The sequence below is a fragment of the Bufo gargarizans genome, chromosome 10, assembly GCF_014858855.1.
Source record: "Bufo gargarizans isolate SCDJY-AF-19 chromosome 10, ASM1485885v1, whole genome shotgun sequence".
NCBI classification, from domain to species: domain Eukaryota; kingdom Metazoa; phylum Chordata; class Amphibia; order Anura; family Bufonidae; genus Bufo; species Bufo gargarizans.
The window spans coordinates 122,356,132-122,374,656 of NC_058089.1; the positions used below are offsets into that span (position 1 = coordinate 122,356,132).

The 18,525-nt window shown below is 46.4% G+C and overlaps 1 protein-coding gene across 1 annotated transcript in view; it reads left to right on the forward strand.

Moving 5' to 3' along the window:
- The first annotated feature begins 1,924 nt into the window (after positions 1-1,924).
- LOC122920395 (NAD(P)H dehydrogenase [quinone] 1-like) overlaps positions 1,925-18,525 on the forward strand; it is a 28,558-nt gene continuing 11,957 nt past the window's right edge. Inside the window, exon 1 of the mRNA XM_044269851.1 lies at positions 1,925-2,069. Coding sequence (XP_044125786.1) covers positions 2,063-2,069 — 7 coding nt within the window. The 5' untranslated portion in view covers positions 1,925-2,062. The remainder of the gene's footprint in view (positions 2,070-18,525) is intronic.

An 18,525-nucleotide genomic window follows, 5' to 3' on the forward strand; every position in this document is an offset into this window, starting at 1 on the left:
CCGTGTGGGAGAGGGATTGTGCGTTCTGGACTTAGGAAGCGCACGCATAGTCAGGGTTGATATTCTTGTGTGCCTCTGCCTGACCTTTCTGTAACAGAATTATACTGGCAGCTTTATGTCAGTATGGGGCCTCATGCACACGACCGTGTTGTTTTTGGCGGTCTGCAAACTGTGGATCCGTAAAAAACTGAAGCCGCCCGTGTGCCTTCCGCAATTTGCGGAACGGAAGGCCCATTATAGAAATGTCTATTCTTGTCCGCAAAACGGACAAGAATAGGAATATGCCATTTTTTTTTTGCGGGGCCTCGGAACAAACGAGCAACGGATGCGGACAGCACACGGAGTGCTGTCTGCTTCTTTTGCTGCCCCATTGAAGTGAATGGGTCTGCACACGAGCCACAAAAACTGCGGCTCGGATGCGGACCCGAAAAACGGTAGTGTCCATGAGGCCTGATTCCGTTACAGAAAGGTCAGGCAGAGGCACATAACAATATCAACCATGATAACGCTGTGCGCTTCCTAAGTCCAGAACACACGATCCCTCTCTCACACGGAGCGTGATTCCCGCAAGAGACGCACTTGTGTGAAAGAGCCCTAAGGGTCTGGCGTAGTTTTTATTCTAGGTACACAGACTGCAGTGCTTCTGATTCACGACTAGGCCTGTGTCTTGTCCGGTTGGAACAAAGGGGCACAATCACTAAGGGACTTGCCACTATCTTAGAAGTGCCCTTTTTTAACCGTCCATGTGTGGGTTTAAGCCCTGTCCGCCAGTTGGGCGTGACCAGGGTGGGGGCATGTTGGGGGTTGGGACAAATTTACTAACATTAGTGAAAAACTACGTCAGGCACAAGGACTGCCACAGATGGGCCCATATGACAAGGTGCACGCCTCGTCACAAGGGCTCATTCACACGAACGTGTGCTCACCGTTGCCGTATTGCGGGCCGCATTTGCGGATCCGTAATACACTGGCATGGTTCCGTGTGCATTCCGCATTACGGATGCGGACCCATTCACTTCAATGGGTCCGCAAATCCGGAGATGCGTAATGAAAGCATGGAACGGAACACTACGGAAGCACTACTGAGTGCTTCCTGGGGTTCTGTTCCGTGTCTCCACACCGCAAAAAGATAGAACCTGCTCTATCTTTTTGCAGAACGGACGGATCGCGGACCCATTCAAGTGAATGGGTCCGCGATCCCCATGCGGCTGGGCCACGGTCGGTGCCTGTGCATTGCGGACCACAATTTCGGTTGTGTGAACAAGCCCTAAATTAGACAAATCGAATGGCAGAGCAAGGGGGAAACTAATGGTCTTTCACACAAGTGGATCCCGTGCGTGAAATCCACTGTGTGAAAGAGCGCCAAGCCCCGTTCCGGACAGCAGAGACTCGGAGCAGTAACATGATTGATGACGCTCCGTGCCTCTCACGGGGACAACTTTATCTCACTGCGATTTTGTAGTAAAAACATCACAGAGAGGCACGGGGTATTATCAGTCATGTTACTGCTCCGTGTCTCTGCTGTCCGGAACGAGGCTTGGTTCTCTTTCACGCAGCAGATTACTCGCACGGCATCCGCTCGTGTGAAAAAGCCGTAAGACTGGCGTAAAATACTTCCAGGGAGCAGTCCTGCGCGCCAGCTGTACAATTAGGGCACGGCCACACCTGCAGGTTTTTTAGTTTTTATGTCATTTTTTTAAGCCAAAACCAGGAGTGGATAAAAAAAAAAAAAGAGAAGCTGTATCTGTCCTTTATACTTTCTGTCCTTTTATAATCCCCACCTGATTTTGGCTTTAAAAACTGCATAGAAAAAAACCCTGCAGGTGTGGCCGTACTCTGAGTGTCATCGTGCGTCAGGTGCAAGATCTGCCCTCAAAATCTGCATCAAAGTGCATCACATGTGAACATGGAGTAAAGCTGCAGCCTCTAGTTCCAGGGCCTGGCCCAGCTGCCACCTCCCCGGGGCCAGGCTTCTTCAGAGCCGCCTCTCACCGAGCTATAACTCTGCATCCTGCAGGAAGCAGCACTAACGTCTGCAGCACAGAGCCGGTGTCACACAGCAATGTCTGGTAAGTCCTGGGACTACAATTCGTGACAGTTATTGCCCTTGATTGCACTTTCAGACGGATTTAAAATCTTTTTGCAATTTTGTAAAATGTGTTTTGATAGTTGATCATCTTAAAAATCTTCTCCTTTAAGAGCTTGTGTTGGGTTGGGCAGCAGTTGTTGTTTCATTCCTTCTGCACAGTTTACAGGAGAGCGATTTAGCAAAACTAATGTAAAGGATCACTGGCTTAGTTACCCACCGCAACCAATCGGGTTCCACCTTTCATTTTCCAACAGAGCCCTGAAAAATGAAAGGTGAAATCTGATTGGTTCCTACAGGTAACTAAGCCAGTGTTCATTTACACCAGTTTTGATAAATCTCCCGATACATGCTCTTACTATTTTCCTCAGTTATATATATATTTTTTTATCTTTTTGTTTCCTCATCATTCCAAACAATGCCAACTGCTCATATGCTTTCTAATAAGATTATTCTAAGGCCTTGATCTGTCAGCGCAGATCTGGTGCATTCCTTTGGGATTGTGGAAAAGTAGGAAATAGTTTGCCTGTTGTTGTGGTGTGTGTGTGTTTTTTTTTTTATTTTTTATTATCCAATCTGCAGGATGGAGGTTGGAATCCTTGCAGTGTTAGGGGTCATCCACCTGAATGTACTTTTTGTCCATGTCCGGCCAGTATGTAGAACCATTCACTTCAATGGATCCACAAAAAAAAGATGCATAATGGATGTCGCACGGATGTCATCTGTATTTTTTGCGGGCTGCAAAATACATACGGTCGTGTGCATAAGCCCCTTGGGCAAACTGCACATGTTGCGGCCCAGATTTTCGTGCAAAAATAAATAAATCGGGATAATAAAGTATTGACAGTGTGGGAGACTTTGCAAATCTCACGTACACTTTGCCTCCTTTTTCTGTGTGGAAATGTTCGTGCTGTTTTAAATATTTTTTTTGGGGTGAGATCTGTGGCAGAACTGCATCAATTCCGCACCAAAAACCGCAATAATGAATTGAAGTGGTTTGGGTGAGGAAATGCACACAAATTAGGGCAGATCTCCTGCACTTTCACGCGCACCCGAGTGCAAATACCTTCAATTTTCCGCCCAATTTGACAATGGGTGTGGAGGGATGCAGCCACTTGCTGAGGTGACTGTACGGCTCCCGGCGATTATCCTGAAACTGTCTGCTTTAATGATATGATATATTAGCTGGGCTAACTTTCTGTGGGTGCATTCACACGACTGTAATACTTGGTCCGCATCCGTTCTACATCACCGTTTAGCGGTCCGTCAGAAGGACAGGGAAAAAACAAAAAGGATCCAGACAATGGTTATTTTGCATGTAGGATTTTTTTCTCCATTCAAAGAGTTTTTTTCCTCCCATCAAAAATAACTAATCTCTGGCAAAAGTGACACAAACTGATCATAACTGGTGCTCAAAATAAAGATTTTTTTTTTAATTTTTTTTAAACTTTTTAATGACCATTTTTTTAATTTAATTTTCCTTACGTGTGCTGTCCGTTGCCGCAACACACGGGCGCCGTTCTGTGGGCATTCCACATTCACTTCAATGGGTCCGCAAACCCGGAGATGCGGAATAGTGCAGAACGGAACCCTACGGATTGCATCCGTGGGGTTTCGTCCCGTACTTCCTTTCCGCAAAAAGATAGAACATGTCCTATCTTTTTGTGGAACGGGAGGATCGCGGACCCATTAAAGTAAATGGGTCCATGATCCGCTGCGGCTGCCCCACTGTCGGTGTTCGTGCGTTGCGGCCCACAATTTGCGGGCCACAGCACAGCCACGGGGCGCACACATTCGTGTGCAGGAGGCCTTAGTCTCACATTCCACCAAAATATCAGAAAAAATGCTTGAAATTCATGTTTTTTACAAGTGTAAACAAATATATTTATTTGTATTATATATTGTGGGGGTTCATCTACAATCACCCTATGCCAGACTTCTGGCTAAAGTAAAAAAAAAAAAACTTTTTTTTTTTTTACTTTTTAACCCCTTAAGGACCAGGCTCATTTTCACCTTCAGGACCAGGCCATTTTTTGCTAATCTGACCAGTGTCACTTTATGTGGTGATAACTTTAAAACACTTTGACTTATCCAGGCCATTCTGAGATTGTTTTTTTCGTCGCATATTGTACTTCATGACACTGGTAAAATGGAGTCAAAAACAATTCATTTTTATTTATAAAAAAAAATTTGGAAAAATTAGCAAATTTCCAAGTTTCAATTTCTCTACTTCTATAATACATATTAATACCTACAAAAGTAGTTATTACTTTACATTTCCCATATGTCTACTTCATGTTAGGATCATTTTGGGAAAGACCTTTTTATTTTTGGGGGACGTTACAAGGCTTAGAAGTTTAGAAGTAAATCTTGAAATTTTTTAAAAACCAACTTTTTAAGGACCAGTTCAGGTCTGAAGTCACTTTGTGAGGCTTACATAATAGAAACCACCCAAAAATGACCCCATTCTAGAAACTACACCCCTCAAGGTATTCAAAACTGATTTTACAAACGTCGCTAACCCTTTAGGTGTTCAACAAGAATTAATGGAAAATAGAGATAAAATTTCACTTTTTTGGCAGATTTTCCATTTTAATATATATATTTTTTTCCAGTTACAAAGCAAGGGTTAACAGCCAAACAAAACTCAATATTTATGGCCCTGATTCTGTAGGTTACAGAAACACCCCATATGTGGTCGTTTCTGTAGGTTACAGAAACACCCCATATGTGGTCGTAAACTGCTGTACGGGAGCACGGCAGGGCGCAGAAGGAAAGGAATGCCATACGGTTTTTGGAAGGCAGATTTTTGCAGAACTTTTTATTTTTTTATATACACCATGTCCCATTTGAAGCCCCCCTGATGCACCCCTAGAGTAACTCCCAAAAAGTGACCCCATTTTAGAAACTACGGGATAGGGTGGAAGTTTTGTTGGTACTAGTTTAGGCTACATATGATTTTTGGTTGCTCTATATTACACTTTTTGTGAGGCAAAGTAACAAAAAATTGCTGTTTTGGCACTTTTTTTTTCACTTACAACATTCATCTGACAGGTTAGATCATGTGGTATTTTTATAGAGCAGGTTGTCACAGACGCGGCGATACCTAATATGTATACTTTTTTTTTATTTATGTAAGTTTTACACAATGATTTCATTTTTGAAACAAAAAAAATCATGTTTTAGTGTCTCCATAGTCTAAGAGCCAAAGTTTTTTTCAGTTTTTGGGCGATTATCTTCGGTAGGGTCTCCTTTTTTGCTGGATGAGATGATGGTTTGATTCGCACTATTTTGGGGTGCATATGACTTTTTGGTCGCTTGCTATTACACTTTTTGTGATGTAAGGTGACAAAAAATGGTTTATTTAGCACAGTTTTTATTTATTTTTTACGGTGTTCATCTGAGGGGTTAGGTCATGTGATATTTTTATAGAGCCGGTCGATACAGACGCGGCGATACCTAATAGGTCTATGTCTTTTCCCTATTAGCTTTTTTTTACTTTATTACTTTATTTTTGGAAGGACGCTGTTTTTTTTTTTTACTTGAAACTTTTAATTATTTTTGTAAAACTTAAATTTTATAAACTTTATTTTTTTTTCACTTTATTATTTGTCCCACTCTGGGACTTCAACATTACAGGGTCTGATCACTGTTTCAATGCAGCACGATACATCTGTATTGTGCTATATTGAACTGTTAGTGTCTAAGGGTCCATTCACACGTCCGTTTTTTCTTTCCTGATCTGTTCCGTTTTTTGCGGAACAGATCAGGACCAGATCTGGACCCATTCATTTTCAATGGGTCCTGGAAAAAATCGGACAGCACAATGTGTGCTGTCCGTTTCCGTTGTTCCGTTCCGCATGTCCGTTTAAATATAAAACATGTCCTATTCTTTTCCGCAAAATTCGGATCCTGGTACAATACAAAGTCAATGGATCCGCAAAAAACGGAAGACATTCGGATGTCATTCCGTATGTCTTCCGTTTTTTGCGGAATCCGTTCCTGGAAACACATAGCAAATTTTATTTAGTTTTTTTATTTTTTCAAAGAAATCCAAACAACTTTATTTGATTATTGAATGTATATGTTTCCGTTTTTTTTGCGGATCCGCAAAAAACGGATGACATACGGAAACATTTTCAGGAACAACGGATCCGCAAAAAACGGACCGAAATTCGGATTATAGAAAAATACTGACGTGTGAATGTAGCCTTAGGCCTATTGCACACGACCGTATGGCTTTTTCAGTGTTTTGCTGTCCGTTTTTCATGGATCCGTTGTTCCGTTTTTTGTTTCCGTTGTGTTTCCGTTTCTGTTCCGTTTTTCCGTTCCGTTTTTCCGTATGGCATATACAGTATACAGTAATTACATAGATAAAATTGGGCTGGGCATAACATTTTCAATAGATGGTTCAGGAAAAAACGGAACGGAAACGGAAGACATACGGATGCATTTCCGTATGTGTTCCGTTTTTTTTGCGGATCCATTGACTTGAATGGAGCCACGGACCGTGATTTGCGGGCAATAATAGGACATGTTCTATGTTAAAACGGAACGGAAAAACGGAAATACGGAAACGGAATGCATACGGAGTACATTCCGTTTTTTTTGGCGGAACCATTGAAATGAATGGTTCAGTATATGTTCCGTATACTGAGCTCAAAAAACGTCCAGTATACTGAACGCAAAATACTGTCGTGTGCATGAGCCCTTACACTGTAAGACGCTAACAGTTGCCTAGGAGACCCAGCCTGGGGGCTGGGCCTCTTAGGCCTCCGTACATGCTTGGCTTGGGGCTGCCATGGCAACCATCGAGTCCCCGCCACAGCAGCGTGGGGACCGATGGATGAGGTGAGGGAGCGCAAACCTCCCATATGATCGCGGTACCGCACGCGGGGGGGGGGGGGGGAGGAACGACTGCAGGACGAGAACGCTCGTCCTCTAGCGCGAAGTGCCGGCGATTTAGGACGAGCATTCTTGTCCTGGGTCGTTAAGGGGTTAAACACCACCTTTTCACCTAAATTTCAGGTACAAGTTGTATTTTTACATCCGCTCCCCAATTTCCAAGAAGGGGGCGTGACGTGGGAGTGGCCACTGGCTACCAGCTGGCATAGACTTCAGTCTATGCACCCAGGCTGGCGGAGGATGAGCTTCATTTATGACAAGGTGTGCCCCTCATTTTATAACTTAAAGGGATATTCACTAGGATATGCCACCAATGTCGGATAGGTGTGGGTCCCACCTCAAGGACCTGCACGTATACTTAGAATGGAGCCCGCAAAGCGAGCCTCTCGGCTATTTTCAACTGTTCCATAGAAAAGAATGCAGGTTAGCAGAGCATGTGCGGTGCTTTGCAGGCTCCATTCTAACTATAGGTGCGGGTCCCAGAGGTGGACATATCCAAGCGATACGTCCTCAGTGTCCAAGATGGAAATGCCCCTTTAAGAGCAACCTTTGGCGAAGATATGCCGATCTTGATAAATGACCCCCGGTGTGTAGGCCTGAGATGGGTATGAAATGTGGAGATTAGATTGCAACCATCGACGGGGACAAAATAACTAGATGGTATCGTTTCTGAAGAAACCACAGGATGTTGGCTTGAAAACGCTAGAGATATAAGCAAAGTCTGTTTTAACCTGGTTTATAAAATTTTTAGCCAAAGTCACCCAATGACAGACTGTGCCAAATTTGAGGACCCTGCCATTAACAGTCTAAGGCCCCTTTCAAACGGGCGAGTTTTCCGTGCGGGTGCGATGCGTGAGGTGAACGCATTGCACCCGCACTGAATCCTGACCCATTCATTTCTATGGGGCTGTGTACATGAGTGGTGATTTTCACGCATCACTTGTGCGTTGAGTGAAAATCGCAGCATGCTCTATATTGTGCGATTTTTATTTTATTTTTCACGCGACGCAGGCCCCATAGAAGTGAATGGGGTGCGTTAAAATCGCATAGCATCCGCAAGCAAGTGCGGATGCGGTGCGATTTTTCACGCACGGTTGCTAGGAAACGATCGGGATGGAGACCCGATCATTATTATTTTCCCTTATAACCATGTTATAAGGGAAAATAATACAATCTTCAGAACATCAATCCCAAGCCCGAACTTCTGTGAAGAAGTTCGGGTTTGTGTACCAATCATGCGCGATTTTTCTCACGCGAGTGCAAAACGCATTACAATGTTTTGCACTCGAGCGCAACGCACCCGCCTCTTATCCGGGCAAAAAAACTGACGCCCGCGTGAAAGAGGCCTTAGAGTGGCGGCAATTAACATTTTCCTATATAAAACGAATGGCTGAAATGTGATTGGCCTCTGGCTTTAAAACTGTGAGAATGGCAGTATTTGAAAGTTTTACATTGAAGTCAATAGGTGAAATCTGATTTGCTGTTTTAAGCTCCACCCACTTTTCCTAAATTTTGACCGTATTCACCCAGTGAGTAATTGACACTTGGAATTTAAACTGTGATAATAGCAGGGAACCTGTCACCTCCTAAATGCATGTAAACCCACCAACAGTACCTCAGGGTAGCCCGCAGTGTGATACTAATCATACTTTTCATCCTTTGGTGTTTGTAGTCCAGCATGGTTTTGTCATTTCCCCTGTTTGTCTGTACCTCCGGATGGGGGTCCCTAGGGTTCCCCGGAGGGGGAACTACAACTCAGTTAAGCACTGCTGTGCGAGTCCGCCATGCATCTTGCCGCATGGTTGTCCAGGCAGTTACTACTGCTCTTGTGTTTGCTGTTGATACGTAGTCCATATTTGTGTGTTCGGGCTTCAGTGCTTTTCACAGGATCCAGTGGTTGTGGTGCGGCCGACTCGTTCCTTTTAGTTGTTGTGGGCAGGTAAGTGACGTTGTGGTCTGTTGTCTTTCTGCCACAGGACACTTACCTGTCGAGTTTGTCCTCTGCTTACTGTCTGCTCCTCTCCTTGCCGTCTGGCGAACAGGTTGTCTCTGGCCCTGATCTTACTACCAGGGATCATCGGGGTTAGTAGGGCTCTAGGTTTCCTGAGCATGAGCCGCCCTAACTTCTAGGTCTGCTCATGCAGTTAGGAGTCAGGGCGATGATTAGGGATGTGCTAGGAGGTGTCCCGCTCCCTTATCCTTGGTTTCAGGCCTGGTAGCATTCCTTCTCCCACTCCCCACCGTGACAAAAGTGAAGCAGTTGCCCATGGCATCCAATCAGATTCCAGCTCTCATTTTTCTGAGGCCCTTTGTAAAATGAAAGCAGTGACTTGATTGGTTGCTATGGGCAACTGTCTCCCCTGTGTATGGCCCAGGCCTCATAACAACATTATTACACACCTCAGTATCTGCAGTGCTATATTGTGCGTAGTCCCCGGTAATATTACTCTATAGGGGAAGGGCAGCCATGATGTTGCACGTCTACATGTCATGGGGCTTTTTTTGGAAATGAATTTCCCCCATAGACGCCTAAAACATGGCAACGCATCTCTTTGGATTTCATTAATATCTCCTGCAGAAGTAAGACGTCTCTGTAGACGCAATTAGTAATTAGTATTCCAGCGAGCCTCGAAGTGAAGATGTTTATTGAAGTTGCTCTTAGGTCGAATACAAAGTGCTTCTTGGAGACTGGGGGGGTCAGCGGCCATTCTGTTAGGCCCCTTTCATACGGGTGAGTTTTCCGTGCGGGTGCGATCCGTGCGGCGAACGTATGGCACCCGCACTAAATCCTGACCCATTCATTTCTATGGGGCTGTGCACATGAGCGATGTTTTTAACGCATCACTTGTGCGTTCAGTTGAAATCGCAGCATGCTCTATATTGTCCGATTCTGACGTGACGCAGGCCCCATAGAAGTGAATGGGGTGTGTGAAAATCGGATGGCATCCGCAAGCAAGTACGGATGCCGTGCGATTTGCACGCACGGTTGCTAGGAGACGATTGGGATGGAGACCCGATCATTATTATTTTCCCTTATAACATGGTTATAAGGGAAAATAATAGCATTCTGAATACAAAATCCATAGTAAACCAGCGCTAGAGGGGTTAAAAAAATAAAAATAAAATTTAACTCACCTTAGTGAGTTAAATTTAGTCCACTTGCTCGCGAAGCCCGGCATCTCCTTCTGTATCCTCTGCGCTGAAGTTGAACAGGACCTGGGGTGAGCTGCTCCATTAAATATCGGTTAAGGACCTTCGATGACGTCACTCCGGTCATCACATGGTCTTTTACCATGGTGAATCACCATGGTAAAAGATCATGTGACGTACCATGTGATGACCGGAGTGACGTCATCGAAGGTCCTTAAAGGGAACCTGTCACCCAAAAATCGCCTATTAAGCTGTTTACAGTACCTTATAGTGCTGTATAGTCGTTTCCTGATGCACTTTTTGTTAGTTTTGCAGCATGTATGCTCAGTCAGAAATCGATGTTATATTCAGCTGCTGCCCCGTGCTTCAAGTCAGGCTTGAAGTCACGGGGGCAGCGGCCTCGGCGTCTTACATGGCCCTCTCCCCGCCCCCTGCCTCTGTGACTGACAGCCGAAATCCGATTCCGGGACCGCGCTCAACGGCCGCATGCGCAGTAAAGGGCGGCAGGAGCGCGGTCCCGGCTGCCGCGCGTACTACGCGCCGTCTTACTTTCGCCGCACTGCGCATGCGCCCGACATCCTGTATCAAACGCGCCCGCGCCCGGCATCTGGGCGCGGGCGCGTTTGATACAGGATGTCGGGCGCATGCGCAGTGCGGCGAAAGTAAGACGGCGCGTAGTACGCGCGGCAGCCGGGACCGCGCTCCTGCCGCCCTTTACTGCGCATGCGGCCGTTGAGCGCGGTCCCGGAATCGGATTTCGGCTGTCAGTCACAGAGGCAGGGGGCGGGGAGAGGGCCATGTAAGACGCCGAGGCCGCTGCCCCCGTGACTTCAAGCCTGACTTGAAGCACGGGGCAGCAGCTGAATATAACATCGATTTCTGACTGAGCATACATGCTGCAAAACTAACAAAAAGTGCATCAGGAAACGACTATACAGCACTATAAGGTACTGTAAACAGCTTAATAGGCGATTTTTGGGTGACAGGTTCCCTTTAACCGATATTTAATGGAGCAGCTCACCCCAGGTCCTGTTCAACTTCAGCGCAGAGGATACAGAAGGAGATGCCGGGCTTCGCGAGCAAGTGGACTAAGGTGAGTTAAATTATTATTTATTTTTTTTTAACCCCTCTAGCGCTGGTTTACTATGCAGTCTGTATTCAGAATGCTATTATTTTCCCTTATAACCATGTTATAAGGGAAAATAATACAATCTTCAGAACATCAATCACAAGCCCGAACTTCTATGAAGAAGTTCGGGTTTGGGTACCAAACATGCGCGATTTTTCTCACGCGAGTGCAACGCATGACAATGTTTTGCAGTTGCGCAGAAAAAATCGCGCATTTTCCCGCAACGCACCCGGCTCTTATCCGGGCAAAAAAACTGACGCCCGTGTGAAAGAGGCCTTAGAGGTACTAAATGGGGGCCGTAAGGTTCAGTGCGCACTGCGTCTGACCGTGTGTTTAACACATACACTAGGACAATCCCCTTGTGTATATGTTAGGGCTCATTTCATTCAGACGGCCGTTTGTGTTTTGTTCTGCAACCGTTCCGCATTTTTGCAGAACGGGTGCGAACCAATTCATTTCAATATAGAGCATGTCCTATTCTTGTCCGCAATTGCAGACAATAGGCATTTTCTATGAGAGTGACCGCCATGTGCGGTCCGTAAATTGTGGAACGCACATGGGCCCGCATCCGTGTTTTGCGGATCTGTAATTTGCAGACCGCAAAACACATACGGTTGTCTCAATGAGCCCTAAAAGGGGTAGTCCTATTAAGGCAACTTATCCCCTTCCCACAGGAGTGCTGGGACCCCTGCCGATCATGAGAATGGGAGTCCGTGCTCCCCGTCCAAATCTAGTGGCAGACCTGTGCAACGGACGGGGTTGGTGGTGGTTTGACTACCAGGGGTTCCTTAAAGTGAATAGTTTTTGTCGTGACGCCAGTTGCATTTCAGCAACGAGGGACAGAGTCCCCCTAAGTAGACTCAGGTGTAGGAATGCCAGAGTGGTGTTAGGGTAGCCTATAATGTCCCTTTAGGTGCGGCTGTGCACGTGTCACGGTGCTCCTACATGGATATCCTGGGACTCCAGACGCAGTCGTCCGAAGCAGAGCAAGGGATAGTTGATGAAGGGGATAAAGAAATGAATTGAGTCCAGTCCAGGGCTCATGCACACGGCTGTTGTTGTTTTGCGGTCCGTTTTTCACGGATCCATTGTTCCACATAAAAGATTTTTTATTTATGTCCTCTTTCGTTCCGTTATTGCACAAAACATATCCGTATGGTTTCCGTATTTGATCCGTATTTTGGGGGATCGGAAACAGTAACTTATTAATCACCAAACACATGAGCAATATGGGCTGGGCATAGTATTTCTACAGTATGGATCCGCAAAATACGGATGACATACGGATGTGTTCTGTGTGCGTTCCGTATTTTTTGTGGACCCATTGACTTGAATGGGGCCTCGGACCGTGATTTGCAGACAATAATAGGACACGGACTACTTTTTTGTGGAATAGAAACGGAATGCACATGGAGTACCTTCCTTTGTTTTTCCCGACCAATTGAAGTGAATGGTTCCACATACGGTCCGCAAAAAAAACGGAAGCAGAAACAAAATACGTTCGTGTGCATGAGCCCTTACTTGAATGAACCTGCATCAGAGAACAATCTTCCAGCTTTATCTTGGTCACCAGCAGGTTTTGGCTTAAATTCTGGCAGGCAAACACATTCGGCACTGCTACATCTGTCACTCTCTGGCTCTGCTGTGCTATCCGGATTAAATAGAAACTTTTCCTTTCTACTGAACTTCGCTTTCTGTAGTCTGACTCTATCTTTATCTTTGTCCAGGGGACCTTTCCTCCTGGCTTCTGAGGCTCTTTGCTCTTGTCCCAGCAGAGCCGACAGGACTCTGCTGCCTGGCACGCAGCCTTCCCTTTACAGGGGGTACATTAGACTCCCTTCTGCAGGGCTCGTCCAGCAGGGAGGAGGGCCTGCTGCCTTCCCCTTAGGGTCCATTCACACGTCCGTATGTGTTTTGTGGATCCGCAAAACAGACATCGGCAATGTGCGTTCCGCATTTTGCGGACCGCACATCGCCGGCACTCTCATAGAAAATGCCTATTCTTGTCCGCAATTGCAGACTAGAATTAGACATGTTCTATTTTTGAGCGGATCCGCAAATGTGGACAGCACATTCCGGCCGCATTAAAAATGAATGGGTCCGCACCTGTTCCGCAAAAATGCAGAACTGATGCGGACGTGTGAATGGACCCTTAGAGGGGATCCTCTAGACCAGTGTTTCCCAACCAGTGTGCCTCCAGCTGTTGCAAAACTACTACTCCCAGCATGCCTGGACAGCCTTTGGCTGTCAGGGCATGCTGGGAGTTGTAGTTTTGCAACAGCTGGATGCACACTGGTTGGGAAACACTGCTCTAGACACGACCTCTCCCCTAGAAGGGGTAGGCTAGACTGACCTTCACTAACTAAACTCCTGCTCTCTAGGGAGAGAGACTAGAATGGAGGAAGGTTCCATTCTATGCAAAGTAGCTCTGCCATAGATGCCGCCATCTGCTGGTGAACCAGGTACATTACATGTTAGCAGTCACAAAATCAGAAATACAAAATGTGCAGGACCTAGGAATAAATACACATGATGGCATTAAATCAAGCATAAGAGATGGTGGGGAAGATGGTAATGCCGCTCTGGGGCGTTACACCCGCATGTGTATCCACCGCTCCATTCAGCTCTTTAGGACTGTAGAAGTACAAGCGCTCTACAATCTCTGCCAGCCCCATAGAGGTGAATGGAGTGGCAGCCTATACCTGTGACCAGGGGCGGATTAGCCATAGACCCTACCGGGAAATATCCCGGGGGGCCGCCGGAGCTCTCCTCTCTGCCGCTGGCTGGGTACATAATGATCTCTGAGTGGTAAATAAGGCTTCATGTGCTGCGGTCCGTAATGCATGGGCACCGACCGTAGGGCCGCCGCATTCAGACTCAGACCCATTCACTTGAATGGGGTCAGCGATCCGCATCCAACGGTCCACACCGCAAAAAAATGGTGCATGCGCTACTTTTTGGCGGTGCAGAGGCACGGACAGAAACTCCACTCTGTGGGGTTCTATGCCTCCGTTCTGCACCGACTTTCCGGATTGTGGACCCATTCAAGTGAAGCGTTGTGCACACGGCCGGGGGCCCATGTATTGTGGACCCGCTGTTTGCAGGCCGCAATACGGCCACGGCCAGGCAACTGCTGTGTGAATGAGCCCTAACAGTGTGAGAATCGGGTACTCGTGAACCCCACCAGCAACCGCACATGCCCTTTGAATTCACCTGCTGTGGCCGGCATCTCCCGTTCTAAGCCCCCCTTTGGGGGCAATATATCTAATCTTCAGCAGCTCGGAGCTGCCATAGATTTCAGTCATTATCTATGCCAGTTTCTGGAGTAAATGATGATGAATTAGCTAAGGCAGTGCCCCATCTCCACCCTCGGCATGCCCCCTTTTCGTAGACTTGGTGAGGGCGACGTAAAATGCATATAGAAGAGTTACAAATCTGGTGGTTGCCAAAAACGGTTAGCTTTTCCCCTATGTATGTAATGACTGGGCTCACTATAGGGCGGTGCGTAAAATGCCAGCGTTCCGTTTTTACTGTGATTTTGAAAAACCACATAGAAACACATTGCAGCCGCAACATTAGAGCGCAGCCAAAGGGTCGGGGAACCCTGTCTTATAGTCTTAAAGAGGAGCTCTCACCTCTCCGGACATGTCTGCTTTAGTAACTACTTGCATTCCCTGTGTAATATTAATTCTGGAGCCTCTATTCTCATGACCCTGTGATGTCATTCCTGTATTATTCCTGCTAGAATTTTACATATAAATTGCCAGCAGTCTGCAGTAAAGTACTGCTGAGTGTTACCAGTAGCAGACTGTGCAGGGACACCCCCCCGACAGGTAACACCCATCTGTAATTAGTGCTGTTAGTGGCAGACTGTGCAGGGACACCCCCCCGACAGGTAACACCCATCTGTAATTAGTGCTGTTAGTGGCAGACTGTGCAGGGACACCCCCCCGACAGGTAACACCCATCTGTAATTAGTGCTGTTAGTGGCAGACTGTGCAGGGACACCCCCCCCCCGACAGGTAACACCCATCTGTAATTAGTGCTGTTAGTGGCAGACTGTGCAGGGACACCCCCCGACAGGTAACACCCATCTGTAATTAGTGCTGTTAGTGGCAGACTGTGCAGGGACACCCCCCCCCCCCGACAGGTAACACCCATCTGTAATCAGTGCTGTTAGTGGCAGACTGTGCAGGGACACCCCCCCCCCCCCCCCCCGACAGGTAACACCCATCTGTAATTAGTGCTGTTAGTGGCAGACTGTGCAGGGACACCCCCCCCCTACACACCCATCTGTACCTTTTACTGCGAGCTGCTCAGTTAATTTCTAAACGTCTAGTAGAAATAACCGGAATGGCACAACGTACAGCAGACGTGTCGGGAGAGGTGAGAGTGACTCTTTAAAGGGGTTTTCCATTGTATCTTTCCACTGGCCCTACCTACAACCAGCGTGGCTGGGGCTGACGGTTTGTGGACCCTTCCTATCTCTGTTTGCCCTGACTGCTGCCAGTTTAGACCTACCTACACTGAGGACACCTTTACGTTTTTTCCAGTGCCACTTTCACTTCCCACTCTGCCCCCGCACAGGTCCGCACCATTCAATGAGTAATGACTCGCTGACTTCAATGGCAGGATGCCATCACTCGGTAGGTGGCATGGATTTATTGTGCACAGTAGATCCATGTACGAAACCTGCGGCGTACATTATCCGTATCTGGCACCGACTGCTCCTTTATCTGGAGGGTACGGGCTGTTTGTGCTTTTAATTTGTTCCTGGCACATGTTCACCTTCTCAGTCAAAGAATAACGCGCCATTGCCAAACTCCTGCCCTCTGATAAGCATTGCCTTGCAGATGACGCCTTCTATAGGGCCACATGCACACAAATAGAATGCAGATTTGTTTGTGGAAAATCCACAGCGTCATCCAGTCCCAGCGACGTACGGTAGATGGGATTTTTTTTTCCAAATCTCATATACATACAGTACAGACCAAAAGTTTGGACGCACCTTCTCATTCAAAGAGTTTTCTTTATTTTCATGACTATGACAATTGTAGACTCACACTGAAGGCATCAAAACTATGAATTATCACATGTGGACTTATATACATAACAGAAAAGTGTGAAACAACTGAAAATATGTCATATTCTAGGTTCTTCACAGTAGCCACCTTTTGCTTTGATTACTGCTTTGCACACTCTTGGCCTTCTCTTGATGAGCTTCAAGAGGTAGTCACCTGAAATGGTCTTCACTTCACAGGTGTGCCCTGTCAGGTGTAATAATTGGGATTTCTTGCCTTATAAATGGGGTTGGGACCATCAGTTGCGTTGAGGAGAAGTCAGGTGGATACACAGCTGATAGTCCTACTGAACAGACTGTTAGCTGCTTTTTTCTTGCCATAATACAAATCCTAACAGTCTATTCAGTAGGACTATCAGCTGTGTATCCACCTGACTTCTCCACAACGCATCTGATGGTCCCAACCCCATTTATAAGCCAAGACATCCCACTTATTAAGGCCTCATGCACACGGACGTTTTTTTTTTTTTTTTTTTTTTTGCGGTCCGCAAAAAAACGGGTTCCGTGATCAGTGTCCGTTTTTCCTTCCGTGGGTCTTCCTTGATTTTTGAAGGATCCACGGACATGGATTTTTGGTTTCCACCTGGCTGTGTGGAGCCAAACGGATCCGTCCTGAATTGCAATGCAAGTCAATGGGGACGGATCCGTTTGACGTTGACACAATATGGTGCAATTGCAAACGGATCCGTCCCCATTGACCATCGGAACAGAGTTTTCTCCAATCCGATGGTATATTTTAACTTGAAGCGTCCCCATCACCATGGGAACGCCTCTATGTTAGAATATACCATCGGATTTGAGTTACATCGTGAAAGCTCATATCCGACAGTATATTCTAACACGGAGGCGTTCCCATGGTGATGGGGACGCTTCAAGTTAGAATATACTACGAACTGTGTACATGACAGTAAACCTATGGTTTAGAGAGGGGTTATAGAAGGCACCAGGCTATGAGCTGTGCGCTGCGATTGGCCAGCGCTGCAGCAAGGGACACGCCTAATACAGAAAATCCGTCCAGTACAACAGAGGGAGCTGCAGACACCGGAGCAGCGCCCAGACATACTAGTAAGTGCGGGGGGACCCCTGGGCCCGCTCTGCCCACTGATATAGTTAGTTTTTAGTTTATAAACTAGTGAAAGGTCCTCTTTAACAAAGTGGATTTCGATCTGAATTAAGCTGAAATGGCAATAAAAAAAAAAACTCGCCTCATCCATTTCATTGTGGAGATCACGATCATTGACGTCACTGCACCCGGCCTTCACGTCAGCGCGCACAAAATATGGTGGGTTTTCTTCCATCAAGATTGCCGCGACTTTTAAAAAATTATTATTATTTTTTTTTTATCCTCCCCCCGATTTAGGCCTCAGTGACTCTCGGATGCCACGATCAGTGTTGAACGCGCCATCTGAAGGGTTCAATGACTGGGGTGCAGCACCATCGCCGTTCCTCGTCACTGCGACCATGACTTACAATGGAATGCGATTCGTGATAAAGTACTTCGTAACAAATCCAATTTTTTGTTGAAGTTTGGCAAAGCAGCCAAATCGAATTTTTTAAAAAAACTTCTCGCATCACTAGTTCTCGGTCAAGAGCAGAGTAATGTAGAACATGGCGGAGATATGGCAGATAAACACCGAAAACTCGTATATAAGACTGGATGAGACGGATCTTTGTATCGTCCGTGTAATTTACTACAAAGAGTAACTTCACCCAAACGGCTTCAAAGACTAAATGCATTCCCTTGGAACAGTCCGGACCCTCCCTGAGATTCTTTTAATGCCCCCCCTTCCCACCTCCACTTTGCAATTCCCTGATATCGCAGTTATTTCCAGGGTGCTGAACATCGAGAGGGGGTCGCACATAATATAAAAAATACTAATACGATAAACATGAAGCTAATAATAAGACTGGTGCAGAAGGGGAGAGGACCCTGCCCGCAAGAGCTTACAATCTACAATTCGTAGAAGTTGCCAGTTGCAATGCATCCTGGGAGTTTGCTTCATTGCATTGCGTCTGGGCAGCAGATCGCTGTTTAGACCGCAGGATCGGCTGCCCAAAAAACGATTATTTAGGTTCCTGCACAAACGACAAGATCACCTGGTGAATGAGCGTTTCACTTCTTCAGGTGATCTCCGGCACGTTTAGGGCTCATTCGCACAAACGTAAGGGCTCCGT